We start from the raw sequence: 24098 nt of genomic DNA, 5'->3' as shown, positions 1-24098 counted from the left end.
TAGTTCCCCTGTTCTTGAAGATTTGCTTCTGCTGAATCCGGATGGCGACAATATAGAGAGACTTTTACCATTAATGTGCCTTCCCTTCAGCATTTAACCTTTAGTACAGATGTGATATCTAATAAGCTGTTTGTTTGTGATACATTGTCATTCTTTGAAAGAGTTGCAAGTGGGAAATGACTATGGTGAAGTACATTTTATTGGTGATATAATGCCCGAGCTTGTGAAGGCAAATTTTTGGATTTGTGATAGCAATGTTTTCAAGTCTCTTACCTCTGTCAAACTTCTTCGTCTGACCTTTCCAGACTATAAGGTAAGTCACTCGTCTCCTTTGATTTGGTTCTAACACACTTTTTCAAACCGTCTCTGACTTTTGATTTGTCATCATTATATTTTTTTCTTTTATAGGCCCCGTATCATTGTGGTACCATTTTCTCTCAGCAGCTTGTGTGTTTGGAGTTCTGCGGACGATGTTACAACTGGTGGAATTTGCTTGTAAATGTGCTCCAACATTCCCCTAGACTACAGATTCTCACGTTAGAAGATTGTTATAGTGAGGTACTTTCATTAATTACCCTAAGAGTGAAAATTCCTACGTCGATATTTGGTTCCCCGTTTTGAGGTCTAATCTTAATGCACTGTCGTATTTCTACATCATTTGATCACAGAATGTGTGGGGAGATAGGGAATTTTGGATTCAGCCGAGTTGTGCTCCTGAATGTTTGTACCATCTCAAAACCTTTGAGTGGATAATGTATCAAGGAAGTCCAATACAAAAAGCCAGTTATATTCTGAAGAACGCAAGGCGATTAGTTACTGCAACTGTCTCCCTTGACCCAAAAATGGTAAGCGAACAGGCGTTTGAGGAATTGGAATATGAAACCAGGGGTTCAAGAGCATGTGAGCTTACATTGTGCTCAACTGAGGAGTAACTGTTGAATGTGTGGCCTTATATCAGAAGCCATTATAGCTTCTGATCCTTAGCTTATCTTCTTGTGGTTTGTGATATATCAAGAACTAGTTGTTTTGTTAGGGATCTTCTCTCTTATTTGCTCGCCATTATAGCTTCTGATCCTTGCTTATATCTCTGCAATTCCCAATTTCAACAATCATTATTGTTTTGTTAAGTTACCCCGGGCCCTCGTTCAATTTAAGATTTCTATGCTTAAGCAAACGCAAAGTAAAAGAGCTAATTTGCAAGTCAATAAAAGACACGAACAAAACCAAATTAGTATGACCACGATCGTATGAGGCTGAGTTATGTCCTCATCATGTTCTATCTATACATTCTCTAGTAAAGGTAAAAACCGAAACACTTTCATTTCTTTTTATTCACAGGGTCTGACACCTTCACTATGAATCTGTTGGAGACTGCTGAGCTTCATCCGATGATAACATTCCGGGAGGAAGATACGACCAAGCCAAGACTCCACTCCCGATTGTGATGGTTGCAGCAATTAATCCCCAAATCCACCTCTGCCTCCTCTTTCTCTTTTCCCCTTCTCGCCTTGCTTCCTCTAATATCAAAGAGACTTGAAGCATTGAGATAAAGAAACATATAAAGACAATTCTAGTAAACATAACTTGATTTTCTTCTACGTACCTATGACCTCTTGGTTGCGCTGGGACATTTCCTGGTTCACGGTCTCGTAATAGTGAAGACGGTCAGTCAACCGGGTGATTTCAAAGTTCTTAGCTTCGAGCTCAGCTTGCATCTCCATCTCCACCTCTGCCTTGGCTAAGTCACTGCTTACTGAGTCAGAGACAAACCTGGTGACCTCAAGTTGACGATGTAGCTCATCTGCTAGGTTCATGCTGTATGGGCTGCTGGTAGGATCAAGAGGAAGGAACTGACCCACATGGGCCAACTGCTCACGGAGTCTCCGCCAATGAACTTGCATTTGCTCTAGCGTCTCCTCTGCTTGCCTCCTCCTCTCGATTTCCATTAGCATGCTCAACCTCATCTCCCTCAGCTCAGTTTCACTCTTGTTAAATGAACTCTGCATTCCACTGTAGGTTGATAGTTCTGGAAGCCATGAAAAGATAGTGAATAAGTCAAAACCAGTTTATTAGGTATACCAATGAATAATGCATGCAGTTTTCTTAAGAAATCTGATTCGTCACTATCAAGTTTACTATGAACTCAGGATCCCTAAGCCTATATCCCTATAACACTTGAAACTAAAGGGGGAGGAGAGACTCCAAGAAGAAAAGATGTAGAAACGTACCATCATCACAAGCATCATAANTGATAACATTCCGGGAGGAAGATACGACCAAGCCAAGACTCCACTCCCGATTGTGATGGTTGCAGCAATTAATCCCCAAATCCACCTCTGCCTCCTCTTTCTCTTTTCCCCTTCTCGCCTTGCCTCCTCTGATATCAAAGAGACTTGAAGCATTGAGATAAAGAAACATATAAAGACAATTCTAGTAAACATAACTTGATTTTCTTCTACGTACCTATGACCTCTTGGTTGCGCTGGGACATTTCCTGGTTCACGGTCTCGTAATAGTGAAGACGGTCAGTCAACCGGGTGATTTCAAAGTTCTTAGCTTCGAGCTCAGCTTGCATCTCCATCTCCACCTCTGCCTTGGCTAAGTCACTGCTTACTGAGTCAGAGACAAACCTGGTGACCTCAAGTTGACGATGTAGCTCATCTGCTAGGTTCATGCTGTATGGGCTGCTGGTAGGATCAAGAGGAAGGAACTGACCCACATGGGCCAACTGCTCACGGAGTCTCCGCCAATGAACTTGCATTTGCTCTAGCGTCTCCTCTGCTTGCCTCCTCCTCTCGATTTCCATTAGCATGCTCAACCTCATCTCCCTCAGCTCAGTTTCACTCTTGTTAAATGAACTCTGCATTCCACTGTAGGTTGATAGTTCTGGAAGCCATGAAAAGATAGTGAATAAGTCAAAACCAGTTTATTAGGTATACCAATGAATAATGCATGCAGTTTTCTTAAGAAATCTGATTCGTCACTATCAAGTTTACTATGAACTCAGGATCCCTAAGCCTATATCCCTATAACACTTGAAACTAAAGGGGGAGGAGAGACTCCAAGAAGAAAAGATGTAGAAACGTACCATCATCACAAGCATCATAAAACTCTCCAACAGTTGTATTATGTGAGCTTGCAGCTCCTCCAACACCTTGGACCTCTGTGTTACTTGTGAAGTTTACTGATTCACGAGTGTTATAAAAATTCTCAAAGTCAAGCTCCTTGTCTGCTTTAATTCTTACAGGCTCCAACAAATAACTTTTCCATTCTAAAGGATTGGTAGCATTATTGCTTCCAATATCACCGTTGCTGCAGATATCTCTTCCCGGCTTATCGTTGTTCCAATAGTTCCCATGAGGAGGGCTGCAATCCCAAACAGGACGTTCAGGGATGCCTTGTGTGTGATCCACTGCTGTGGCATCACTGACAGGAAACGGTAGGGATGTGGACTTGGTAGCCTCACAAATCTTTTCAGAAGGGTCATCTAGCTGAGAGTCCCTTTTGAAAAGAAGAGGAGGTCCTCGTGCTTTGTGATTGATGATATAAGGAGATGGAAGGTAGGAAGATGGTGAATTGGGGCGAGGGATTTCTTTAGGAGTGGCATAGAGAGAAGGTGACATCTGAGGACGACTGAACAGTGTCTCTTCTTTAGGTTGATTGCTTTCATCGTTTGAAATAGGTGGCTTCGAATGCAATGTGCTTGAACTTAATTCACGAGATAGTGATCTATCCAAAGTAGCAGCATAAAACGTAGGCATGATTCTGTATTCCAATTAGAAATATCCAAATCAATAATAATCCAAAACCTAAATACAACTAGTAAGTGAAGATAAACCTAAATCATCAAATTGAGCATTGAGAAGCTAGCAACGGGATGTAAAAGGTTTACCTAGCGATCGAACACCCGGAAAGGAGAAGAAGAAACTGAAAGATTCACTCAGACGACGGAAGAAGAAGACAAGGCAGTGGATTGATGATGATGGTACATTAATAGATATGATGACATGGTGGTGGGAAGAAAGAGCAAATAGATATATACAGAGAGCAAACAAAAAACCTCTTCTCCAAGGCTTTTTTTTTTTTTTTGTATCGCAACAAACAAAAACCTCTTCACCAAGGCAACGACCGTGCTTCTCGCGCTGCGTTTTGTTCCGGTTTTGTATGTTTTAGTGACGTGCCATCATCTCCTCTCTCGTGTCGTGTTAAACAATTTTCGTGTAGGCAGGCAGGCTTTTGCTGGGCCTTAACCTAACTACGTACACAATTCGTAAATTTCTAAACCCATTCCGATAAGTAGATAAACCGATTATGATTTATCTTATTAAACTGTAAATTTTAAATACATGGATCAGTCCGCACAAGAAGTAGTTATATCACAAACCGAAAACAAGAAATACAACCTCTGTGATCTCTACCGGTAATAGATGACAGGTTCATTTGAAGTGTTATCCCAAACGCCTCCTTCCTTGACATACTCCATGTACCTAGCATATTCTGGTTTTGCTGTCGTCGTCGTTGTGCTTTTCTTCTTCTTCTTCTTCTTCTTCCTCTTTATACTCATATCGAAGAAACTAAACAGAGGGTGAACCGAGCCCCCGCTTTTCTCCACCTTCACCTTCGGGGATTGCCCATGATGATTACTCTTACTCACTGCAGCGCTCTGTTGTAAAAGCCCAGCACCTGCTTCTTCTTCCTCACCGAGCTTCTTGTAGCTGCTCCCTCTACCCTTCCTCGTGCTTAGTGCCCTAATCATCATCATGTCTTGTGCCTTTCATCTAGTCTCTCCGTAGTGATATTGTTTTTAAGAAAGGATTTATTATTAATTATTAATTAGTGGGGGAGTTTTGAAAATTGAAAAGGACACATCTTTTGACTTCTCTTTCTTGTCCTTTTCCCAAATCCCAACGACTCCTTATCTTATAACATACTGTATGTGACATTTTGCCCTTTCACCTAATACTATTCCCCGTTCAATCCTGCTTTTATCTTGACTATGTCTTCCTTGTGTTTGACTTTCAACAACAAGGTACTTCCACATCAATCCTTTTAAACTTTAGTATACTACTGTATATAACAACTGATGCGGAAAACAACAAATTAATTCATATGAAACTGCTGTGTCCTGCTGCTTTAACCAAACCTTTATGCTTCAGTTTTCCTCTCAATTCTTCAACCAAATCCCACTTCCCAATCGCTGCATAGAAATTCGAAACCAACACATAGATACTCGCGTTCTCTGGACCCGACTCTTCTTCCATAAGCCTCCTTGCTACATATTCGCCTCGCGTGACATCCATATTAAGACTACATGCACTAAGTACCGCGACCCATATAGCACAAGGAATGTTCATATTATTGCTCTCAAGCATTCTCTCGACTAATCTCCATATCTCTTCTATATCCCCAGCCTTGCTTAAGATATCAATGAAGCATACGTAATGCTCTGTTCCAGGAACCAACAGATACTTCTCCTTCATCATACTAAAACATTCCTTACCTTCTTCAACTAATCCTGCATGTGCACAAGCCGATAAAACAACGAGAAATGTCACTGAATTAGGCAAAACGCCACTTCCTTCTTCACACATTTCCCTGAAGATTTCAAGTGCTTTAACCCCATCCCCATTAACTGCATACGCATCTATCATACTCGTCCAAGAAACCACACTTTTAGACGGAATAGATTCGAAAAGAGTACTAGCTTGCACAATCTGACCGCTTTTTCCATACATATCCATTAAGCCATTGCATAGCTTTGAATCTGAAACGAAATCGTTACGTAACGCGACACAGTGTATCTGTTTACCAATCCACAGATCAGAGTTGTCAGAGCAACCAGCAAGAGAGCTAATGAGCACTCTCACATTAGGTCTTTGCCTACTCATAAGCAGAAACGCTTCCTTGTAATCTCGGTTTCGAATGCAACCTGATATCAATGAATTTAACATCACTTCGTCCGTATGAACATTCAAACTGACATAAACCTTCATGGCTTCACTAATCAACCCTACACTCGAGTAAAAGCTAATCATTGCAGTTCCTAAAACCACGAGATCACGTCCCGTGACTAGCACCATGGAATGAACTTGCTTCCCTTGCTGCAAAATCTTGAGAGAGGCACAAGTTTTAACAACAGAAGACAAAGTGAACTCACTGATTTCAACTCTTTCTCTATACATTGCTGAGAAAACCCCAAGAGCTTCTTTACCTTTGCCGTTTCTAAGGAAACCCGAAAGCAGAGCATTCCATGAGACGACATCTTTCTCCTCAACGCTCTCGAACACCGTAACGGAATCAACCAAGTGTCCTTGCTTAGAGTACATGTTAATAAGCGCAGTTTTGGATATGGTTCCTGTCTCAGCGCCTTCTTTGATCATCAAGGCGTGAACTTGTCGTCCTGTTTCTGGATACGACAAGAGAGCACATGCGCCGAGAACCGGAGTGAAGGTGTGGGAGCTGAGATCAGAGCTGCCTCGATACATCTCGAGAAAAAGAGCCAATGTGCCATTTGGGTTCCCGGTGCGGAGGTAACACGAGAGTTGAGAGTTAAGTGAGGAGAGGTCTCGTTGCGGCAATTCGTCGAACATGTGGTCGGCATAGGCTACAAAATTTCGAACAAACGCACATCTCCATAGCAAATTCGTAGATTTTACCGCGACGTCACCCAGACGAATGAAGCGTCCAATAGGCAAACACGCCAACATGTGAACAGCTTACTTGTTGCAGCTACAGACGAAATCTATAAATGCAAAACCGTAAGAGCTGATCTTAATGAGCCTATGAAACCAACAGGTCAACCTAAAATACTTAGAAACTTCTGTTCTGTCTGATCAACAAATTTATTAGACATAAAATGACGAAAAAGGTTACAAGTTTTCTTTTCTCAAATTACAAAAGAGAACAAAACCCCATCACAAGTCACAATCTTTAACAGAGAAATGAATGCCTCAAAGCGGAGTAAGCACTGGCCAATGGATTTTTTAATCCCAAGAGAACTTTATTGGAGAAGCAGGAAATGAAGTGAAGTTCTTGTTTGTTTTTTCTCAAATTCAAACAAATTCAAGATTCACGCCTCAAGCTGCTTTTGGTACATTCTCAGGGAGTGTGATATCATCGAGTACTGAATCATATTCTGAATCGCGAGTGTTCTTCTTGTTTAAAAGCTTCTTGAACTCAGTCTCGTCCAAGTTCTTTGCGTTCTCTGTCGCGTGAACTTGACCTAAGTTGGAGTACTCCGCAGCCGAACTGGAGAAGAAGACTCTTTCTTCTTCTGTCACCTTCCTCAGAAATCTAGCTGGGTTGCCTCCCCAAACCTGTGAGATAAACCACTAGAGCTTAAAGAAACGACAAAGTTTGAGAAGGTGTTCACATAAGAAGTGTGTCTAGAAACCTCGCCAGAGGGGATTCTAGTGTTCTGCCTAACAAGAGCTCCTGAAGCAACCATGGCATGTTTTTCAATATGAGCACCATCCAACACAGTTGCACTTGTACCAATATAGGCCTCGTCCTCGACAGTGCAGCGATGTAAAACAGCACTATGACCTGCTCCAGATTCAAATTTTCTATATTATTTTTACGCTTGACTATAAAAATTCACACTTTCAGTTTGTGACAGGAATTGAATAGAGAATTTACCAACAGTGACATTGTCACCAATGACAGTAGGTAAAACCTTCCCGCTTAAGTTGGACTTAGCAACGTGGACAAGAGTGTTGTCTTGGATATTGGTCCCAGCTCCAACACTAATGCTGTTAGCATCTCCTGCAGAGAGAAAGTTTTTAATTGTGTATGGATATGTCTGAACTAAAAGAGTGCATGTCCTTTCAATCAAAATGAGTACAGAACAATGTCGGATACTCGAATAAGCTTACCTCTCAAGACACATCCATACCAAATGGAAGAACCTCGTCCCACATGAACATCACCAGTGATAGAAGCGTTAGGAGCCACAAAAGCCCCCTTATCCACGCTGGGGGATTTGTCAAAAACATTCATAAGCGTCCGGTGCCTCGACACTGGGAAAAAGAGAGTTACAGAAGCAGTTGAGAGTGATGACATTGGAAAATTAAGCAGAAGCTTCATTGAGTTTAGTATCTGGAAAAAGCTCACTGAAAAATAGGACAGGCTAACACTTAACACATCTGCCTAAGTGACGAAGATTTCAACTAAAACAGCCAAATACAGAGAACATAAGGGGAACTAGTAGGAGTTAATCGACGAGAAGCTCTCTTCCCAATCTATTAGACACAGAAATGGATAACATGGACACCACCACTAGAGAAACGAAGAACATTTGATCTTAAGCTCTTAGGTCTCTAATCAAAAATGCCATAATCAAATCATCAACATCATACTATTATCAAATCTAAAGGATGACCCGATTGCAGAGAAATCGAAAAACAATTCATCATTAGGATTGGAATGGAAAGGAAAACAAAAAGAGACATACGCTGTTCTCGGAAGTGATTTTTGCCTTGGAGGCGACAACCGAGGCGATCGAGTGCTTGACCAGTTTCCCGGATCCAGAATCCTACGCTGTAAAATGCTCTACCCATTGTTCCCATCGTTCTTCTTCTCGAGAGATCGAATCGCGTTTTTTATCAATGAAATCGAGAAAGGGTTTTTTTCCGCCGGAGCCAGAGGAAGAGTGCAGTCTTACTCTTTGTCTTCGACGACCCGTCTTTGGTTTTCCCTCAAATTTCGGTCGGACCGTTATTTCCGGTTCATGTTATTGGTAATTTTAATTTCTGGTAATTGTTTTCGGTAACTAATTTAGTATAATTTTATCCAACACGAACCAGGTGGTTTACTTTACTTTATTTCTCCACGTCACTTCTTTATCCTTTCAAGTTTTTCTAACAAAACGGCAAAACAAACAAACACTTTGGCGTCCACTGAGAATTGAAAAATAGATAGTTATCATCAAGAAGACATCAACCAAACAAGAACCTTATCTCTCTCTCTCTAGAGCTCTCTCTGTTTTTTCTTTGAATGAACTAAAATGACAGTGATCTCATGTTCCTCCTTCTCTACCGAACATAATCTCTACGAGACAATGTCTTGTCTCCAGAGATGCTCAAAGCAAGATGATCTTAAGCAAATCCACGCTCGCATGGTGAAAACTGGCTTGATGCAGGATTCTTACGCAGTGACAAAGTTTCTTTCTTTCTGTATTTCCTCCACTTCTTCTGATCTTTTGCCTTATGCCCAGATTGTGTTTGACGGTTATGATAGACCTGATACTTTCTTGTGGAACCTCATGATCAGAGGATTCTCTTGCTCAGACGAACCCAATACATCTCTTCTCCTGTATCATCGGATGCTTTGTTGTTCAGCTCCACATAACGCGTATACTTTCCCATCTCTTCTCAAAGCTTGTTCGAATCTATCTGCATTTGAAGAAACAACGCAAATTCACGCTCAGATCACCAAACTTGGATATGAAAACAACGTCTATGCAGTGAATTCTCTGATTAATTCATATGCAGTGACCGGGAACTTCGAGCTAGCTCACCTTCTCTTTGACAGAATGTCCAAACCAGATGCTGTCTCGTGGAACTCTGTGATCAAAGGGTACGTTAAAGCTGGAAAAATGGATATTGCATTAACGTTATTCCAGAAAATGGCAGAAAAGAATGCTATATCATGGACTACGATGATCTCTGGGTATGTTGAAGCAGGGATGAACAAGGAAGCTCTCCAATTATTTCATGAGATGCAGAATTCAGATGTTGAGCCTGATAATGTTTCCCTCGCTAATGCTCTCTCAGCTTGTGCTCATCTCGGCGCACTCGAGCAAGGGAAATGGATTCATTCCTATCTTAATAAAGAAAGAATAAGAATCGATTCAGTTTTGGGTTGTGTTCTTATAGATATGTATGCAAAGTGTGGCGAAATGGATGAAGCTTTGGGAGTTTTCAAGAACATAAAGAAAAAATCAGTGCAAGCATGGACAGCTTTGATTTCCGGTTATGCATACCATGGCCGTGGAAGAGAAGCTATAAGCAAGTTCATGGAGATGCAGAATATGGGAATAAAGCCAAATGTGATTACTTTCACTGCGGTTCTCACGGCGTGCAGCTACACAGGACTAGTTGAAGAAGGAAAGTTGATTTTCTACAGCATGGAAAGAGATTACAACCTTAAACCAACCATCGAGCATTATGGCTGTATTGTTGATTTACTCGGTCGAGCTGGATTTCTTGATGAAGCAAAACGTTTCATCCAAGAGATGCCTTTGAAGCCAAATGTTGTGATATGGGGTGCGTTGCTCAAAGCCTGTCGGATTCACAAAAACATCGAATTAGGAGAACAAATCGGAGAAATCTTAATTGCAATGGATCCATTTCATGGTGGGAGATATGTTCATAAGGCTACTATCTATGCTTTGGACAAAAAGTGGGACAAAGCAGCTGAAACAAGAAGATTGATGAAAGAACAAGGAGTTGCAAAAGTTCCAGGATGTAGTACAATTAGCTTGGAAGGGACAACGCACGAGTTTTTAGCGGGAGACAGATCACACCCAGAGATAGAGAAAATTCAATCTAAATGGAGAATGGTGAGAAGGGAACTTGAGGAACAAGGGTACGTACCAGAGTTAGAGGATATGCTGCTTGATCTAGTTGATGATGACGAAAGAGAGGCTATTGTGCATCAGCACAGCGAGAAATTGGCTATAACATACGGGTTACTCAAGACTAAACCAGGAACTGTTATACGTATAATGAAGAATCTCCGAGTATGCAAAGACTGTCACAGAGTATCGAAACTCATATCAAAGATATACAAGAGAGATATCGTAATGAGAGATAGGACAAGGTTCCATCATTTCAGAAATGGGAAATGCAGTTGTGGTGACTACTGGTGAAAGTTGGAGAGCAAGAAAAACTTTTATTGCTTAAGAACTTGACATTATAACAGAAGTTTTAAAGTACATTGTTTTCAACTAATGCTGAGAAGCTGTGTTGCGGTCCAAGACTGTCCTGGCTCTAGCTTGACATCCCCAAGCTGAGGGTTAAAAATAGTAAGCAGGAGTTAGAAACATTCGAGTCCATAAGTACTGTAGTGCGCAAAGACTTATTAGGTGCAAACTGATATACCTTTGCATTTTCAACGCACACAAAGTCTCTGTAACAAGCCTCCATCTGAGTATGCGGGTTCCACAGGACCGCATCCGACCAACTGTATTACAAAAAACAAGTAATCTACATGAGGCACAGAACGACTTCTGAAACGGAAGTTATCCTAGTCTATGTATAAAAAGCCACATTAAGTGTCTCAATAAACCTACTTTGTGTTTTTGATGATTATTTTATCACCCAAGCCATTATCCAACAGCAATTCATTAGGAGCATCAAGATAGACGCAATCCAAGAATCCAGGAAAAGTGACTTCATCTCTGGAATATTAGAAAATAAGGAGTGAGAAACATAAAACATTGAAATTAAAATCAACAAGAAGTGTAACTAATGAAGGAAAACAAAAACAAAAACAAACCTGTCTTCTTTACCCTCTATTGGGTTTTTAGGGTCAGGATCCTTATTGAGAGTTTTACAACCCTTTAGTCCTCTCACAGATGCCTCCGCAGAAGAAGCCTGAAGAATCCAAAAGCAATTAAAAGAAGAAAAATTTGGATACATGGAGTCAATTTGCAAACCATAGTATAATATCATGGGAAACACACTGCAACGCCAAAGCTGGTTGACTCTAAACTACACAGCGTTTAAACGAGAAGACGATTTAAAAGCACATACACGGAAGTAAGTATGCAGGGCAGTGGTGAAAGAAAATGCTTTATTGTCTGTGTTGGTTATCTTAAGCTCGGTGGAAAGGGAGTCTGCGCCAACAATGACCTAAAGCAGCAAAACAAACACTGTTAAAGAATATGTAATCTAAACATACAAAGAGTGTCATTAAGCAAAAGGACGAATAAGGGCATTGTAGAAACCTTGAATAGAGCCTGGAAACCAAAGTCCCACATGGCTCGACTATACGGACCATCCTTGAGCTCAAGAGTAACAGCGGCATTGCCATCAGAATTCTCGGAATCAAGAACAGACCAGTCCATGTTCCTTCCAAACCCATGCTAATAATGTTTCAACAGAGAGCACAATAAATAAGTTAAAAAAAAAAAAAAAAAAAAAAGATTTGATGAATCGAATGAAACTTTTTTAATGAGGGGATACCATACCTGTTGAATTTGTCCAGGTCCAAACTGGGGAAAACAATGTGGAATCCCTCCGCTATAACAAGAAATTTAAAGAGAGTTTCAGGTAAATAAGTTGGAGTTCCGAGTAACAAAGTTAAATGTAGAAAGACACATACACAAACACACAAACCTAATGGGCTTAATCTTATTGAAGACAGCGTCTGGTCGGACGAAAAGAAGATCTTTACCACTCGCAACTTTCCAAGATGTAATGCATCCTCCAAACAGATATATCTCAGCCTCACTGCATCCAATTCAAGAAAAAACTAAAATCTTCTTACACTATGAATGAGGCAGGGAGAAAAAGGTGGGTGAATCTAGTAGTGTTATACCTGTTCTGAGGAGAAGTGAGGATGAGTTTTGGCAAATTGCCTTGTCCTTCTGCGACTCTTACTCCAGTAGCTGAAGAAGCCATGGCTGAGACTCCTCTCCTTCTGCCCAAAAAAAAATTCAAGATCGGATTTTTTTATTCAAAGATTAGAAAAATTAGAAAAGCGAAGAAGTGACAATGCGGTTCCAAATTACCGGTTAAATCGGAGCTGATTGGGAGAATTGAAGGTGAGAAAAGAGTTAGAGACGGAAACAATCGCCATGTTTTGCTCTCCTTCAGTCACTCTCTTTCTTAATATATTTTGATTTGTGTGGGTCGATGACGATGAGATTGAATAAAAATCACAACGCAGCAAACTGATGACGACGACATTCTTTTATATATCAGACTCAGAGAGAGGAAACGGCTCTTCAAACGACGGTCGGGACCCAATCGTTAACGTTGACTGCTTCAGAATATCGTTTTATGGATTGACGAATATTCCAATCCCACCCAAAGTCCGACAACAAAACTTATAATGAGTATGAGTATTAAAGAAAGTTTCTGGGCCGTTTGGTACAAAGGCCAGGCCCAATATTACACATGTGCTAGTAAAAAAAGAACAAACTGCAAAAACGCTAGAGAGAGGGGTCGAACCTCTGACCTTGAGGTTAACAGCCACACGCTCTAACCAACTGAGCTACTCCAGCTTTTTGTTATTATTAACACCTTATCCTTATTTATACAAATGATACTTCATGTGCGATATAGTGAAAATTGAAAGCTTTAAGTCGATGCCGGCATATTCGTAAGGTTTTTCTCATGTGAGGGTGATAATATTACACCACAAAAACTTTTCTGAACGTGATCTACATCAAAAAGTGAAGCTGCACAGAGACTGGCTCCTATTTTTGACGAGGATACATCAATAATAAAACAGGGACGTGGAATGGCTTCGTTACAGATTGAGAATAGATCAATTAAATGGTCAGCTTACTACGGAGTTCTTTCCATCAATAAAGAGAAAATAAAATTACTCATATCAAAAGTATACAACAAAATCGAATAGGATACAGTAAAATTCATATATGTTTGAAAAGACAAGTTCTCCCGTCTTTCCTTAAACCAATAAAAGAGTTTCAAAACTGTTGTTGTATCTAAAATCTTGAAGCCGTCTGTGTTTAGATTTTTCACAAATCAACTACCAATGCTCTTGCCTGAACTCTCCTCATCTTCATTTTGCATCTGTAACTCTCTCCTTTCTTCACAGTCCTTCGCTGCCTGCAACTTCGTAAGAGTAGGCGATGTTATGATTTCAAATATTCTCAACAATCTTAAGTCATGTAAGTGCACAGGAAAATAAAATACCAGTAGTAGCATCTCGCGCCTTTTTCACTGGTTCTTTTGCAGATTCAGCTGTTTCAGAAGTGAAAAGCAAAGAGTTTATGGGTCTAATATGCTACATGAATCAGTCAGATTTTGTGCTTTTACCAACTGAGTATTCTCTTTATTATTCACTTCCTTACCCTTAAACTTTCTCTTCTTCTTAGCTCTCCTTCTCTTTCTCTCTTCCTGTGTAAGCTCAGACTCATCCTTAATGTCACCTTTCCCGGAAAAGATTTCCTCCGGGGCAAGCATTGTTGCATCCGAGACTGCCACAGGCGCAACCTACATAGTACACATGGAAGTAGTTGCTAAGAAAAATGGTGCCACGATCCCAAATTCCCTAACAAATTAGGAAGGATTGAGAAAACAACAGAATTACCTCTTCCATTGCTATGGCCGGGACATTCGTTTGTATAGACATTTCTTCAATCACCTGAAAGTTTTGGGAATATAAGAAAAGAAATTAGCTTCAGTCGAGAGCTATATTTGAGGTGATCATCATTTTGGATCTAAGCGAGAAACATACAGGTTTAGGTGTGAAGTGGAAGTGGGAGAGAGCATCCAACTTCAAGCATAGATTCTTGAACAACATGCTTGCCTGATTTAACATTTATAAGTAAGAGTATGGGATATAGAGACTAAAATTGAAAGGAGAAGACAGATAGGTAAATACAAAAACTCAGGAATATAAGGATCAAATCAAGTTGGAACCTCTTTCTTTAGTTCATCAGAGAAAGTTGTTGGGGCAAAAGCTGGATTAGCCGTCCGAACGTATTCGTCCTACAAATAACCACATGGACCAAAACACATTTGTAAGTTTGGTTATCTCCCAAAAAAACGAAATAACACAATCAAATATTGTACATCAAACAAACCTCGTAAACTTCGGCAAGACCTTTCTTGCTTTTGCTTTCGTCCTGCATATTTTCAAAAGTAACAAACCGATTGTACTGTTATTATTCATCAACTATTAAACCAGAGCACAAAAAGAGAGGGCAGAGATCAATAAAACTCACCATTTCCTTGGCTTCTCTTTTTGCTTTAGTGGGCATACTAGGTGCTCGTTGAACATCATCAAAACGAGCCTAAGAAGTCACAATGTCAGTTATGCAAAACCAGGGAAAGAAGCAAAGGAGACCAACGTTACATATTACTAACCACAAGTATTTTACCTCAATGATTCTGCTCTTAATCAAATCTTCAAGTGAGGCTGTGACCTCTTCTGTGATTACAGGAGCAGGCCTGGCATTGTGCTCAAAATCTAAATCAACTTCTAGAGCACTGTTCTTTGGCCTCTTTGCAGCAGTTATCTTTTAACAAGACAAATCATACAAACATTTAGTTATACAAAGCAAAATTTTATTTTTACAGTGTAATTGTCGGGAAAAACATGGCTGGCTACCTCTCCCTGCATTGTCCAGTGTTTAGGATCTAAGTTTGCTTTCTCCATCTGCTCAATCTTGGATTGAAGCTTTACTCGTTCTTTCTCATGTGTAGAGAGCTTTACATCACCCTAAAGGAAGACAAATTAGCTCATAAATGAGAAATAGAAGTCATTACATATCACAATGCCATGAATAAGTTAAGCATCACAATACTTGGTCGTTTTCAAATTCAGCTTCATCTTCACTTAAATCTTTCCACTTTACTTTTGTCTCCTTCTTTTTGCCGCCAAAGAAATCAGTATACCTAATTATCATTGATAAGGAAAAAAAATCTTAGAACAAATCTACAGCGATACTGCTCTAAACCCAAGGAAGTAAAACTGCAGATGATTGGAATACAAAGTGGTATGCGTATTCTCTAATTAGAGAGCATAGAAACATACTTTGCTTTTCCTAATTTATCCGCCTCTTCGTCGTCACCACCAGCAAAAGCACCAAACTAAAGGACAAGAACAATAAAAGATCAATCGAGAGAAAAAATGAGCTAACAAATTGTAATCACTCACTCCACTTTATATTCTTGAACACTGAGGTATGTGCTTACCTCATCATCCTCGTCCTCCTCATCATCTTCTTCATCATCATCATCACGCAAATTTTGTTTCTTTTTCTTTGCTACTCCCTTCTTGTTCTTGTAGTCTATCCCATACTCTTCTGCTTCACCATCTTCTAAAAACTCCTCCAATTCTTTTATCTTGAAGAACTCGTCCTCTATTCCTTCATTGTCTCCATTCTTTTCCTCCTCATCTTCATCTCCGTCCTCATCTTCATCTTCCTCGTCCTCTTCCTCTTCTCCTTCGCTTTCATTAGCTTCTAGCTCATCATCACCCGATTCAGAACCATCCATATCCATCTCATCGACATCATCTTTCTGAGAAACCTTGAGGGTCAAATTCCCAAGTTTACGAATCTCTTCAGGGTTTTTAGCAAATCTATTAACTTCCTGCCGCAAGCTAGACAACAGCGGTTGAGACTGCATATCAATTTGCTGCCAAATCTGCTCCGCATCAAACCCATCAACCAAGAGCTCATCAAATGGAGATTTAGGGTTGTACGGCTTCAACTTCTCGAAGAGATGCTGAGATGCAGCGCGAGCCTCCTCAGATTTTGAACTTGGCGCTAGAAACACTGGTGGCTCAGTTGACTTAAGCTTCTCAAGGGCTTCAAAGCCCGAATCTTTTACAATCGCCATTAGATTAAAGCAACCAAAAGTATCAAATCGTTGCTTCCTCGGTGCCCCAGATATTAGGGTTTCTTCGATTGAACAAAAACAGTAGGGTTTATCAATGGCGGTGGTTTAAACGGCGGTTAGGTTTTTGGAAGAGGAACACGGAGAAGAGAAACCTCAATGAGTGTGTCTCTCCAAAACCCTGAGATAATTCAAACCTCTTAATCAGGCAGAGAGTTTCGAACTCAGTAATTGGGTCAATATTTGGGCCTTTTAATATTGTGTTTTGGCCCAGATAGTAAAATCACTTACAATGCTGTGCATTCGTAATTCAGACTGCTTTAGACAGATTCTGGAAAGTTGTATAATCAAAACTTGTTTAAACTGCAAAAATTGACACATTTCAATTGCTTTATAAGAGTTTGGAATCCGAAAACATCATTGTTGCTTAGAATCATGGATACGGTAAATCTATGTGTTTACCAGCTTACAATATGAATGATTTGATGGGATTAGAGATTCAAAAGGTATTAATCTAAAGCCTTCCTACTACATAATCAAAAGGGGATTGAGCTACAACACATCGTTGATGAATTTTTCAGTGAGTTCTTTAGGAAGTCCCATGACTGTATCAACTCCTCCCACCTACAACATTACAACAAAAACTGTTTCAGTGGTGTGTAAATCATACGCTGAAACAGAAAGGAATTAAACAGCTATAGATCAAACACGCGAGCTCCTTGTGTTAAAGGGCACTAACCACGGAATCGACAAATGGTGAAATGAGGGGATGCTCCAGTGTTAAGCCTCCAGCAACCTTGTAAGTTATTGCATCATCAATCTGAAGATCAAAGAAGACACAAACTCATATGTTAAAACAAACTAAATTAAGTAGATCCATGGTAAGAAGAAGAACTAGTGTGTTAAAGAGCATTACAAGATCGTCGATGACTTGTTCTGGTATCTCATGGAAATAGACCTGCATCACAACAATCAGTTCAATCCACAGAAAACAAAAAAGGTTGAGGAAAGAAGGGAGAAATAGTGTTTGTGTACTACCTCTGCTTTGTCCCATCCTCCTCTTTTAACACCAGTTTTCAAGTTCCTAACGAGGACAGATCCCACAACACCTCCGTGTGATCCGGAGTATCCTGTGTAGAGATTTTTCAAACAAAACTCTTAATCACAATCTTACAAGTCACTAGTAGTATCATAGAACAGCTGAAAAGCAATTAAGTTGCAAAAAATAAACCTTTGATAAATTCACGAGCTTCTTCTTTAGTGGTTGGTTTTTCTCTAATAACACCTTTGTATACAACAACCTAAGAAACTCCATCACCATATAACACATCAGCTCAAGATTAAAGAAACCACAGAACATAAGACAATCCAAAAAATGTTAAAGACATTATGTAAGCATACAGTGTCTGCAGTAATCAAGAGTGTTGGTTGAGGATCCTGTGCAAACTGGCTTTCACCTCCCAGTTTTGATATGATCTCATTTGCCTAGTCAATTACAATTTACCATCATCAAAATGTTAAGTACAATAAACTAAATTAAAAGACATGAATCGAATAAAAAACCCTAAAATTATATATAACCTTGGCTTCAGCAAGAGCAACAACCAAATCTTCAGGCTTGTCTGTCCTAATAGCTTTCTCATCAATGTCTGCAGTCTTGAACCATAATAATCCCAAACCAACGTCAACTTACTTACAATCCATATCAAAACAATCAAAATCTCAATAGACATACCACGATGGTGTAATCGTATCCCATTTCAGCCAGAATCCGTTTTCTCGCCATGGACTGAGAACCCAGAATCAGCTTCACGTTTCAGAGAATATTTTCGCATTTCGTTAGCAACTTCAGTTCTATTATACCAAACAAACAAACAATTAAAATAAAGCATAGTAGAGAAAAAAAACCTTGAATCCTCTCTCCATCGCTTTCGTCGTTATAGTCATCGTGGTGTTGTGCTCCTCTAAGCGGAAGAGTGAGGATGGGAAAATTGCAAAAAAAAACAAAAGCTGAAGAAACAATTTGACCATGTCCAACTCAAAACTCCACTCTCCCCCAAATTCGCTTCCCTTTTTTTTTTAATAGATTTTTTTCTTTTTTTTTTCAATCATAATAAAGATTTAAACATTTGTTGTCTTATATACACTAAACTAACAATAGTTTAATAAAAAAAAATTAAAGGTATTTTCTATATTTTGTGGTATTAGAAAACCAAGCATTTCCTTCTATAAATGAAAATTTGGCATATTTCAAATCATCAGTTTCTATCCTTTATTTTAAATTTTATTACTCTATAATCATTTTGTGGTAACTTTTCTGTCAATTTCACCAAATCATGTCCAAACCTTTCACATGGAATTAGGCTATCTAGCTACTTGTCTCATGCAATTTGGCTATCTAGCTACTTGTCTTTTTCTTAATAAAAAAGAATAATAAAAAGAGGTACCTAGGACCTATTTTGTAAACGTTCGACTGTATTGACATAATACGTCAAACTCTTTGGACTATTTTATAAATTATCAAAACTATTGGGGATAATGTAAATACGTTTTTCAAAAGGGGTTGCAATCATAAATAACCTGAGAGGACTAGTTTTGAACTTCTCAAATATATGGAAGCTATTTTGTAAGTCGTATAAACTACTTGGACTATTTAATAAATACTTTAAAATATTGGGGCGAAAGTAACAAAGAAAGACCAAGTGGTATACGAGTGAGTGACACTGACTCTGAGTTGAAACGTGTGACCCGTGACTGAAGAAGACTACAATGTGGCGCCGGAGCTTCAGTACATTGCCGGAGAAGAAATGGGACGCGGTGGTGATCGGCGGAGGTCACAACGGATTAACCGCTGCGGCTTACCTAGCACGTGGTGGTCTCTCCGTAGCTGTTCTCGAGCGCCGTCATGTCATCGGTGGGGCAGCAGTGACGGAGGAGATCGTTCCTGGCTTCAAATTTTCACGCTGCAGTTACCTTCAGAGCCTGCTTCGTCCTTGCATCATTAGGTTTTTAATTAACCTTTCTTTTTTTTTCTTCTTTTGATTTTGTTCCTTGGATTGTTTTGACCTTTTGGATCATTTTGATTTTGGAATCCAAAGAGAGTTAGAGTTAGGGAGACACGGATTGAAACTTCTGAAGAGAAGTCCTTCATCGTTTACACCTTGTTTGGATGGCCGTTATCTTCTGCTTGGACCTGATCATGAACTTAATCATTCTGAGATTTCCAAGTTCTCCAAACATGATGCTGATGCTTACCCAAGGTTGGGGTTTTTTTCAGATACTATGCTAATTTGGGAATGTGATGATTAAAACTACTGTTAAAAAATTGTTTTTTTTTGTTTTTGCTTTACAGATACGAGAAGCAGCTAGAGAGGTTCTGTGGATTCATGGATCCTCTTTTGGATGCAACTCCTCCAGAATCTTTGCAAGGTGCCTCTTCTTTGAATGATAAGCTGCGCAACAAAATGTACAAATCTGCTTTCTGGGCTCGTTGTCTCCTCCAAGCAGCTTCTCTGGGGCAAAAAGATATGGTGTATGATCTCCTATCTTAAAGATTAGGCTGTCTCTATGTTATCTTTTACTGCTTAGTTTAGATGCTTTATAAAGAAAGTTTGCATTTTTAATCAGAATGTTTTAAAGCGGTGATATTTTTTTTGAACTTGTGAAGGGACTTCATGGATTTGTTATTGGCCCCAGCTTCAAAAGTTTTGAACAACTGGTTTGAGGTGGTTTTCTGATCTTAGCAACTATTGGTTCTACAAATAGCATTAGCTGATGTTGTATTGACTCACGTTTTGTGTTGGCCTTATGCTTACAGTCTGATGTCCTGAAGGCGACTCTTGCAACAGATGCCGTGATTGGATCTACGGTAATTGACCTTCCTAATATCTTGAGCTTGAGGTTCCAAAAGTTCTTATAGTTGAGTCATTTGGTGATATATACTTATTCTAATGGAATGGAAAGGTGAGAAATGCTTCTTAGTGTACGGTAAGGGAGCTAGTCATACCATCTTTGGGAGTTAATGTAGTGCTCTGATCATTGATACACAGGCCAGTGTCCATACTCCGGGAAGTGGATATGTCCTCCTACATCATGTGATGGGGGAAACGGATGGAGAGAAAGGCATTTGGTCGTACGTATCTGGATTATTGAATTGTGTTTTCCCACTAAATAATTCGGCAATGTAGAAAAGCGGTGTATGTTTTGCATTAGTCAGGATACCTAAGCACTTCAAGAACTCTTTTAGCAATAATGAACATGTATCTGTGAGGTCAAAATGAAAAGCACAAGATGATTTTTTGATCAAACAAGGCCTGTCTATCCTGAGTAACTAATAAGAAAATAATTTGCAGTTATGTTGAAGGTGGGATGGGCTCTGTCTCTATGGCTATAGCCAATGCTGCAAAGGAAGCTGGTGCTCAGATTTTCACAAATGCAGAGGTATTTATTTCTATATCTTTTTGAGTGTATCCCTCTTTCCTACAATATGCGGGACAGTGGAGTTCTAGTTATCATTATCTCTTATCAGAAAGCAGGACAGCTTAGTTTATTCAAATTTGCTTTCCAGGTTTCTGAAATACTGACTGACGGTTCTAGCCTCGTGAAAGGGGTTAGTTTGTCTTCACTGATTTCTGGATGAAATGAAACTTAAACCAAACTCATATGAAATAACTTGGTATAAGGTTTTGCTTGCTGATGGTACGCGGGTGGAGTCATCGGCTATATTATCCAATGCAACCCCATACAGAACTTATGTGGTAAATTTTTGAAGTCCTTCTTTGTCTAAGTTCAAAACTCTCAGTATATGTCGGTCTAAATTGTGTTGTTTGCAAAAACAGTTATGTGTTGTTCTTTCTTTCTTGGATAACAGGAGTTGGTTCCGACCAATGTTCTTCCCGAAAAATTTGTCGATGCTATTAAGAACTCAGATTACAGCTCTGTAAGTATTTTATGTAGTCCCTCATTCTCTCGATCAGGGGAAGATAAATCACTACATAAGTTAAATAGTTTTTTTTTTGTTTTATCATACCAGCTAGCTAAGTATCTAGTGATTGGCTGTTTAATTGTTGTGAACAGGCAACTACCAAAATAAACTTGGCTGTTGACAAGTTACCACAGTTCCAGTGCTGCAACACAAATCATTCGAGTCCAGGTCCGGAGCACTTTGGCACTATACACATTGGTGCGGAGAGGTATGCTACGTGTACTTTTATCTTGACTCTTTGTATCTCCAAGAACAAATAAAAGTTATCAATGGCTCTGTTCTATCTTTGGCCTCTGTCAGCATGGACGAGGTTCACTCAGCATGTCATGATTCTGAAAATGGCCAACCATCGAGAAGACCAGTGATCGAAATGACTATTCCATCCACGCTAGATAACACCATATCTCCTCCAGGTACTCATATTCTCCCCATTTGTTTGTTTAGAATTAGAACTCTGAATGTGATTTTGTATGTAGGGAAGCATGTAATCAACTTGTTCATCCAATACACTCCTTACAAGCCATCAGATGGAAACTGGGAAGATCCTAGTTACCGAGTTAGTTAGTTATACACTCTTGCCTAGCTTCATTACTGTTTCTCCTCGAATTTACATTCCTTGAAACTTACAATACGTGCTGGGGTTTGTTGTTGATTGTGTAAAATCAGGAAGCATTTGCACAAAGGTGTTTCAAACTGATTGATGAATATGCACCCGGGTTTAGCTCATCTATCATTAGCTACGACATGTTGACTCCTCCTGACCTGGAACGGGAAATTGGTCTAACAGGTATATTAAGTTGAGTATGTAGAAAAAGATCATGAAGACATGGGATATGGCCAAACCATATTGACATATTGCCCATTTGTATCCTGCAGGTGGAAACATCTTTCACGGTGCCATGGGATTAGACTCTCTCTTCTTGATGCGCCCAGTGAAAGGATGGTACGCGACTCTCCCAACTCAAAACAGTCTTTTTACGATTTATGAATAATATGATTCAAAACTTTGTTGGAATGTGACACAGGTCGAATTACAGAAGCCCATTAAAAGGTCTCTACTTGTGCGGCAGCGGAGCTCATCCTGGAGGCGGAGTAATGGGCGCACCAGGAAGAAATGCAGCTCATGTTGTTCTTCAAGACTTGAAAAGAATCTAGCAAGGATGAATCTCAGACTCTGCAATCTAGTACACCGTAAGTATTTTTTCCATTTGCTGTGAAACCTCTATCTGCGCCGGAGGCTTCGGTCTCAGATGCGTGAAAACAGTTGTTATCAACGAATAAGAACCCTCCACGTGTAAGTAAACGTAAAAAAAGCCCTAAAAATCAACAAAAATGGAAAGTGCCCTACACAACGAATATGGAAAGTGAACAAAGGGAGCGACAACATCGGCGCCGCAACGAAAAAAAAATGACGTCTCTTCCTCTCCAAGACGACGACGAGGAAAATGACATAGACGAAGCCAAGATGCTCCTCATAGGCGAGAACGGTATCGACAATGAGAGTTTATCTCCTGCTGCTCTGCGTGACGGTGCACAGGAGCTCCAGCAGTACAACATCCGGTCAATCGAGTCAACGGTCGTGATTCGTCAGCTGACGTCACAGGGTCTCTCCTTCCAGCTCTGGCCAGCCGCTTCTACCTTCGTAACGCTGCTTGATAACTACCGACGTGACCCTAGCAGCAGCCCACTCACCGCCACACTCTCGTTGTTTAAGAAATCATCTCCGTTGAACATACTCGAGCTCGGATCTGGAACCGGCGTCGTCGGAATCGCTGCGGCAGTCACTCTCTCTGCTAACGTCACGGTGACGGATCTCCCACACGTCTTGGACAATCTCAATTTCAACGCCGAAGCGAACGCTGAAGTTGTGGCGAGGTTCGGGGGGGAAGTCCACGTGGAGCCACTCAGATGGGGAGAAGCTGATGACGTGGAGGTTCTAGGTCGGAACGTTGACTTGATTCTTGCCTCGGACGTGGTGTACCACGACCATCTCTACGAGCCTCTCCTCGAAACGCTGCGTTTGATGATGGCCGCGATGCAGCTAGAGGGGAAGAAGCTAATATTTCTGATGGCTCATCTAAGAAGATGGAAGAAAGAATCTGTCTTCTTCAAGAAAGCTCGAAAGCTCTTCCATGTCGAAGTTATACACTCTGATGTTGTTCAACAAGGTTCTAGAATCGGTGTTGTGGTTTACCGTTTTGCCACAAAACAGCCAAATCAAAATGGTCGGCTTGTTTCATGTTAACATGCAGCAGTTGCATATTATCTGGATCCGTTAATTTCCTTAATAAAAACTTCCCAAAAAATGTTTGTCAATTCATCAAGTGGTTATTAAATTACGTATGAGTGAGAGTTCATGGAAAAGGAAAAGTATTTAAGGCTCTTCGGAGTCTACGTATAGTCCAAAAGAAAAATATAAAGTAAGCAGCCTCTGAAGAAGGGAAACTTTCGTACCCATAGATTTTTTATTCTGACGTTAATGTTGGCTTCTTTTGGAGTTTGTTGTCAAATTAAATATTTTGTTGACCGTTTATTGTATATCAATTTACAGAGCTACTCCTACTATACTAGTA

The 24098-nt window shown here is 40.0% G+C and overlaps 12 protein-coding genes and 1 non-coding gene across 17 annotated transcripts in view; 5 read left to right on the top strand and 8 right to left on the bottom strand.

The window, feature by feature from the left end:
- The window catches only part of LOC104757669 (F-box/FBD/LRR-repeat protein At5g56420-like), a 4281-nt gene extending 4101 nt beyond the window's left edge, over nucleotides 1-180 (top strand). Inside the window, exon 4 of the mRNA XM_010480422.2 lies at nucleotides 110-180. Within this exon, the coding sequence (XP_010478724.1) occupies nucleotides 110-180 (71 nt within the window). The remainder of the gene's footprint in view (nucleotides 1-109) is intronic.
- Nucleotides 18-1131, top strand: LOC104745777 (F-box/FBD/LRR-repeat protein At5g56420-like). Its single transcript, XM_010467128.2, has 3 exons — nucleotides 18-313; nucleotides 409-558; nucleotides 669-1131. The coding sequence occupies exons 1-3, from the start codon at nucleotides 212-214 to the stop codon at nucleotides 930-932; spliced, it is 516 nt and encodes a 171-aa protein (XP_010465430.1). The 5' UTR covers nucleotides 18-211; the 3' UTR covers nucleotides 933-1131.
- LOC104745759 lies at nucleotides 1210-3982 on the bottom strand. Its single transcript, XM_010467093.2, has 4 exons — nucleotides 3893-3982; nucleotides 3089-3765; nucleotides 2464-2886; nucleotides 1210-1517 (listed from the first exon to the last, which is right to left on the bottom strand). Exons 2-4 carry the CDS (start codon nucleotides 3759-3761, stop codon nucleotides 1354-1356), a joined length of 1260 nt encoding a protein of 419 aa, XP_010465395.1. The 5' UTR covers nucleotides 3762-3765; nucleotides 3893-3982; the 3' UTR covers nucleotides 1210-1353.
- Nucleotides 4163-4824, bottom strand: LOC104745768. Its single transcript, XM_010467105.2, has 2 exons — nucleotides 4404-4824; nucleotides 4163-4251 (listed from the first exon to the last, which is right to left on the bottom strand). The coding sequence occupies exon 1, from the start codon at nucleotides 4760-4762 to the stop codon at nucleotides 4415-4417; it is 348 nt and encodes a 115-aa protein (XP_010465407.1). The 5' UTR covers nucleotides 4763-4824; the 3' UTR covers nucleotides 4163-4251; nucleotides 4404-4414.
- On the bottom strand, nucleotides 5031-6731 carry LOC104757659 (pentatricopeptide repeat-containing protein At5g66500, mitochondrial-like). The gene has a single exon (XM_010480412.2). It carries the CDS (start codon nucleotides 6705-6707, stop codon nucleotides 5106-5108), a length of 1602 nt encoding a protein of 533 aa, XP_010478714.1. The 5' UTR covers nucleotides 6708-6731; the 3' UTR covers nucleotides 5031-5105.
- On the bottom strand, nucleotides 6797-8660 carry LOC104745750 (gamma carbonic anhydrase 3, mitochondrial-like). Its single transcript, XM_010467082.2, has 5 exons — nucleotides 8453-8660; nucleotides 7875-8018; nucleotides 7639-7764; nucleotides 7394-7545; nucleotides 6797-7316 (listed from the first exon to the last, which is right to left on the bottom strand). Exons 1-5 carry the CDS (start codon nucleotides 8565-8567, stop codon nucleotides 7077-7079), a joined length of 777 nt encoding a protein of 258 aa, XP_010465384.1. The 5' UTR covers nucleotides 8568-8660; the 3' UTR covers nucleotides 6797-7076.
- On the top strand, nucleotides 8818-10896 carry LOC104745722 (pentatricopeptide repeat-containing protein At5g66520). Its single transcript, XM_010467042.2, has one exon. The coding sequence runs from the start codon at nucleotides 9005-9007 to the stop codon at nucleotides 10868-10870; it is 1866 nt and encodes a 621-aa protein (XP_010465344.1). The 5' UTR covers nucleotides 8818-9004; the 3' UTR covers nucleotides 10871-10896.
- On the bottom strand, nucleotides 10874-12941 carry LOC109124823 (putative glucose-6-phosphate 1-epimerase). 2 transcript variants are annotated; one of them, XM_010467068.2, is made up of 10 exons: nucleotides 12737-12941; nucleotides 12544-12642; nucleotides 12342-12455; nucleotides 12194-12245; nucleotides 11951-12088; nucleotides 11757-11855; nucleotides 11500-11597; nucleotides 11294-11401; nucleotides 11103-11184; nucleotides 10874-11010 (listed from the first exon to the last, which is right to left on the bottom strand). In XM_010467068.2, the coding sequence occupies exons 1-10, from the start codon at nucleotides 12802-12804 to the stop codon at nucleotides 10945-10947; spliced, it is 924 nt and encodes a 307-aa protein (XP_010465370.1). In that variant the 5' UTR covers nucleotides 12805-12941; the 3' UTR covers nucleotides 10874-10944. The 2 variants fall into 2 exon arrangements, with proteins under 2 accessions (XP_010465370.1, XP_010465354.1); XM_010467052.2 differs by having other exon boundaries at nucleotides 12544-12645; nucleotides 12737-12916.
- Nucleotides 13158-13231, bottom strand: TRNAN-GUU. Its single transcript has one exon. It is a non-coding gene; the product is annotated as a tRNA-Asn (tRNA).
- Nucleotides 13535-16722, bottom strand: LOC104745706 (U3 small nucleolar ribonucleoprotein protein MPP10). 2 transcript variants are annotated; one of them, XM_010467025.2, is made up of 13 exons: nucleotides 15897-16722; nucleotides 15736-15791; nucleotides 15506-15596; nucleotides 15310-15420; nucleotides 15080-15217; nucleotides 14924-14992; nucleotides 14783-14824; nucleotides 14619-14687; nucleotides 14434-14505; nucleotides 14287-14340; nucleotides 14048-14189; nucleotides 13890-13937; nucleotides 13535-13808 (listed from the first exon to the last, which is right to left on the bottom strand). In XM_010467025.2, exons 1-13 carry the CDS (start codon nucleotides 16542-16544, stop codon nucleotides 13786-13788), a joined length of 1563 nt encoding a protein of 520 aa, XP_010465327.1. In that variant the 5' UTR covers nucleotides 16545-16722; the 3' UTR covers nucleotides 13535-13785. The 2 variants fall into 2 exon arrangements, with proteins under 2 accessions (XP_010465327.1, XP_010465335.1); XM_010467033.2 differs by having other exon boundaries at nucleotides 13535-13802.
- Nucleotides 16899-18714, bottom strand: LOC104745696 (maf-like protein DDB_G0281937). Its single transcript, XM_010467014.2, has 9 exons — nucleotides 18450-18714; nucleotides 18277-18348; nucleotides 18123-18197; nucleotides 17943-18026; nucleotides 17773-17842; nucleotides 17580-17671; nucleotides 17458-17499; nucleotides 17281-17361; nucleotides 16899-17165 (listed from the first exon to the last, which is right to left on the bottom strand). The coding sequence occupies exons 1-9, from the start codon at nucleotides 18570-18572 to the stop codon at nucleotides 17094-17096; spliced, it is 711 nt and encodes a 236-aa protein (XP_010465316.1). The 5' UTR covers nucleotides 18573-18714; the 3' UTR covers nucleotides 16899-17093.
- Nucleotides 19263-22823, top strand: LOC104745664 (pyridine nucleotide-disulfide oxidoreductase domain-containing protein 2-like). Of its 2 annotated transcripts, XM_010466972.2 has the most exons (16): nucleotides 19263-19546; nucleotides 19640-19801; nucleotides 19894-20073; nucleotides 20209-20266; nucleotides 20359-20409; nucleotides 20591-20673; nucleotides 20894-20981; nucleotides 21109-21150; nucleotides 21224-21298; nucleotides 21412-21480; nucleotides 21618-21733; nucleotides 21826-21938; nucleotides 22002-22081; nucleotides 22192-22312; nucleotides 22402-22468; nucleotides 22551-22823. In XM_010466972.2, exons 1-16 carry the CDS (start codon nucleotides 19311-19313, stop codon nucleotides 22678-22680), a joined length of 1671 nt encoding a protein of 556 aa, XP_010465274.1. In that variant the 5' UTR covers nucleotides 19263-19310; the 3' UTR covers nucleotides 22681-22823. The 2 variants fall into 2 exon arrangements, 1 of the variants encoding a protein (XP_010465274.1); XR_760774.2 differs by lacking the exon at nucleotides 22551-22823 and having other exon boundaries at nucleotides 22002-22085.
- LOC104745676 (protein N-lysine methyltransferase METTL21A-like) overlaps nucleotides 22859-24098 on the top strand; it is a 2123-nt gene continuing 883 nt past the window's right edge. Inside the window, exon 1 of one of the 2 annotated variants that reach the window (XM_010467004.2) lies at nucleotides 22859-23541. In XM_010467004.2, coding sequence (XP_010465306.2) covers nucleotides 22883-23541 — 659 coding nt within the window. In that variant the 5' untranslated portion in view covers nucleotides 22859-22882. Of the gene's footprint in view, nucleotides 23842-24098 lie in introns of those variants that run through there. The other variant, XM_010466995.2, reaches the window with a different exon arrangement.

This window comes from Camelina sativa, chromosome 2, assembly GCF_000633955.1.
Source record: "Camelina sativa cultivar DH55 chromosome 2, Cs, whole genome shotgun sequence".
NCBI lineage: Eukaryota > Viridiplantae > Streptophyta > Magnoliopsida > Brassicales > Brassicaceae > Camelina > Camelina sativa.
Note: the sequence above shows the minus strand (reverse complement) of the source record. Positions and strands in the feature narration are given on the sequence as shown.

Coding starts and splice junctions, on each gene's coding strand:
- LOC104745777 (XM_010467128.2), top strand. CDS start 212: ATGCCCGAGCTTGTGAAGGCAAATTTTTGGATTTGTGATAGCAATGTT. Junction 314..408: donor TGACCTTTCCAGACTATAAG/GTAAGTCACTCG, acceptor TTTCTTTTATAG/GCCCCGTATCATTGTGGTAC. Junction 559..668: donor TAGAAGATTGTTATAGTGAG/GTACTTTCATTA, acceptor ATTTGATCACAG/AATGTGTGGGGAGATAGGGA.
- LOC104745759 (XM_010467093.2), bottom strand. CDS start 3,761: ATGCCTACGTTTTATGCTGCTACTTTGGATAGATCACTATCTCGTGAA. Junction 2,887..3,088: donor TTATGATGCTTGTGATGATG/GTACGTTTCTAC, acceptor CATGGCTTCCAG/AACTATCAACCTACAGTGGA. Junction 1,518..2,463: donor GCGCAACCAAGAGGTCATAG/GTACGTAGAAGA, acceptor CTTTGATATTAG/AGGAAGCAAGGCGAGAAGGG.
- LOC104745768 (XM_010467105.2), bottom strand. CDS start 4,762: ATGATGATGATTAGGGCACTAAGCACGAGGAAGGGTAGAGGGAGCAGC.
- LOC104757659 (XM_010480412.2), bottom strand. CDS start 6,707: ATGTTGGCGTGTTTGCCTATTGGACGCTTCATTCGTCTGGGTGACGTC.
- LOC104745750 (XM_010467082.2), bottom strand. CDS start 8,567: ATGGGAACAATGGGTAGAGCATTTTACAGCGTAGGATTCTGGATCCGG. Junction 8,019..8,452: donor AAATCACTTCCGAGAACAGC/GTATGTCTCTTT, acceptor TCTTTTTCCCAG/TGTCGAGGCACCGGACGCTT. Junction 7,765..7,874: donor GTATGGATGTGTCTTGAGAG/GTAAGCTTATTC, acceptor TTCTCTCTGCAG/GAGATGCTAACAGCATTAGT.
- LOC104745722 (XM_010467042.2), top strand. CDS start 9,005: ATGACAGTGATCTCATGTTCCTCCTTCTCTACCGAACATAATCTCTAC.
- LOC109124823 (XM_010467052.2), bottom strand. CDS start 12,804: ATGGCGATTGTTTCCGTCTCTAACTCTTTTCTCACCTTCAATTCTCCC. Junction 12,456..12,543: donor CTCACTTCTCCTCAGAACAG/GTATAACACTAC, acceptor AATTGGATGCAG/TGAGGCTGAGATATATCTGT. Junction 11,856..11,950: donor GTTTCCAGGCTCTATTCAAG/GTTTCTACAATG, acceptor TTGCTGCTTTAG/GTCATTGTTGGCGCAGACTC.
- LOC104745706 (XM_010467025.2), bottom strand. CDS start 16,544: ATGGCGATTGTAAAAGATTCGGGCTTTGAAGCCCTTGAGAAGCTTAAG. Junction 14,825..14,923: donor AAAGAGAAGCCAAGGAAATG/GTGAGTTTTATT, acceptor GAAAATATGCAG/GACGAAAGCAAAAGCAAGAA. Junction 14,506..14,618: donor CTGATGAACTAAAGAAAGAG/GTTCCAACTTGA, acceptor ATGTTAAATCAG/GCAAGCATGTTGTTCAAGAA.
- LOC104745696 (XM_010467014.2), bottom strand. CDS start 18,572: ATGGTCAAATTGTTTCTTCAGCTTTTGTTTTTTTTTGCAATTTTCCCA. Junction 17,843..17,942: donor TCTTGATTACTGCAGACACT/GTATGCTTACAT, acceptor GGAGTTTCTTAG/GTTGTTGTATACAAAGGTGT. Junction 17,166..17,280: donor CACCATTTGTCGATTCCGTG/GTTAGTGCCCTT, acceptor GTAATGTTGTAG/GTGGGAGGAGTTGATACAGT.
- LOC104745664 (XM_010466972.2), top strand. CDS start 19,311: ATGTGGCGCCGGAGCTTCAGTACATTGCCGGAGAAGAAATGGGACGCG. Junction 20,674..20,893: donor GGAGAGAAAGGCATTTGGTC/GTACGTATCTGG, acceptor AATAATTTGCAG/TTATGTTGAAGGTGGGATGG. Junction 21,734..21,825: donor ATACACATTGGTGCGGAGAG/GTATGCTACGTG, acceptor GGCCTCTGTCAG/CATGGACGAGGTTCACTCAG.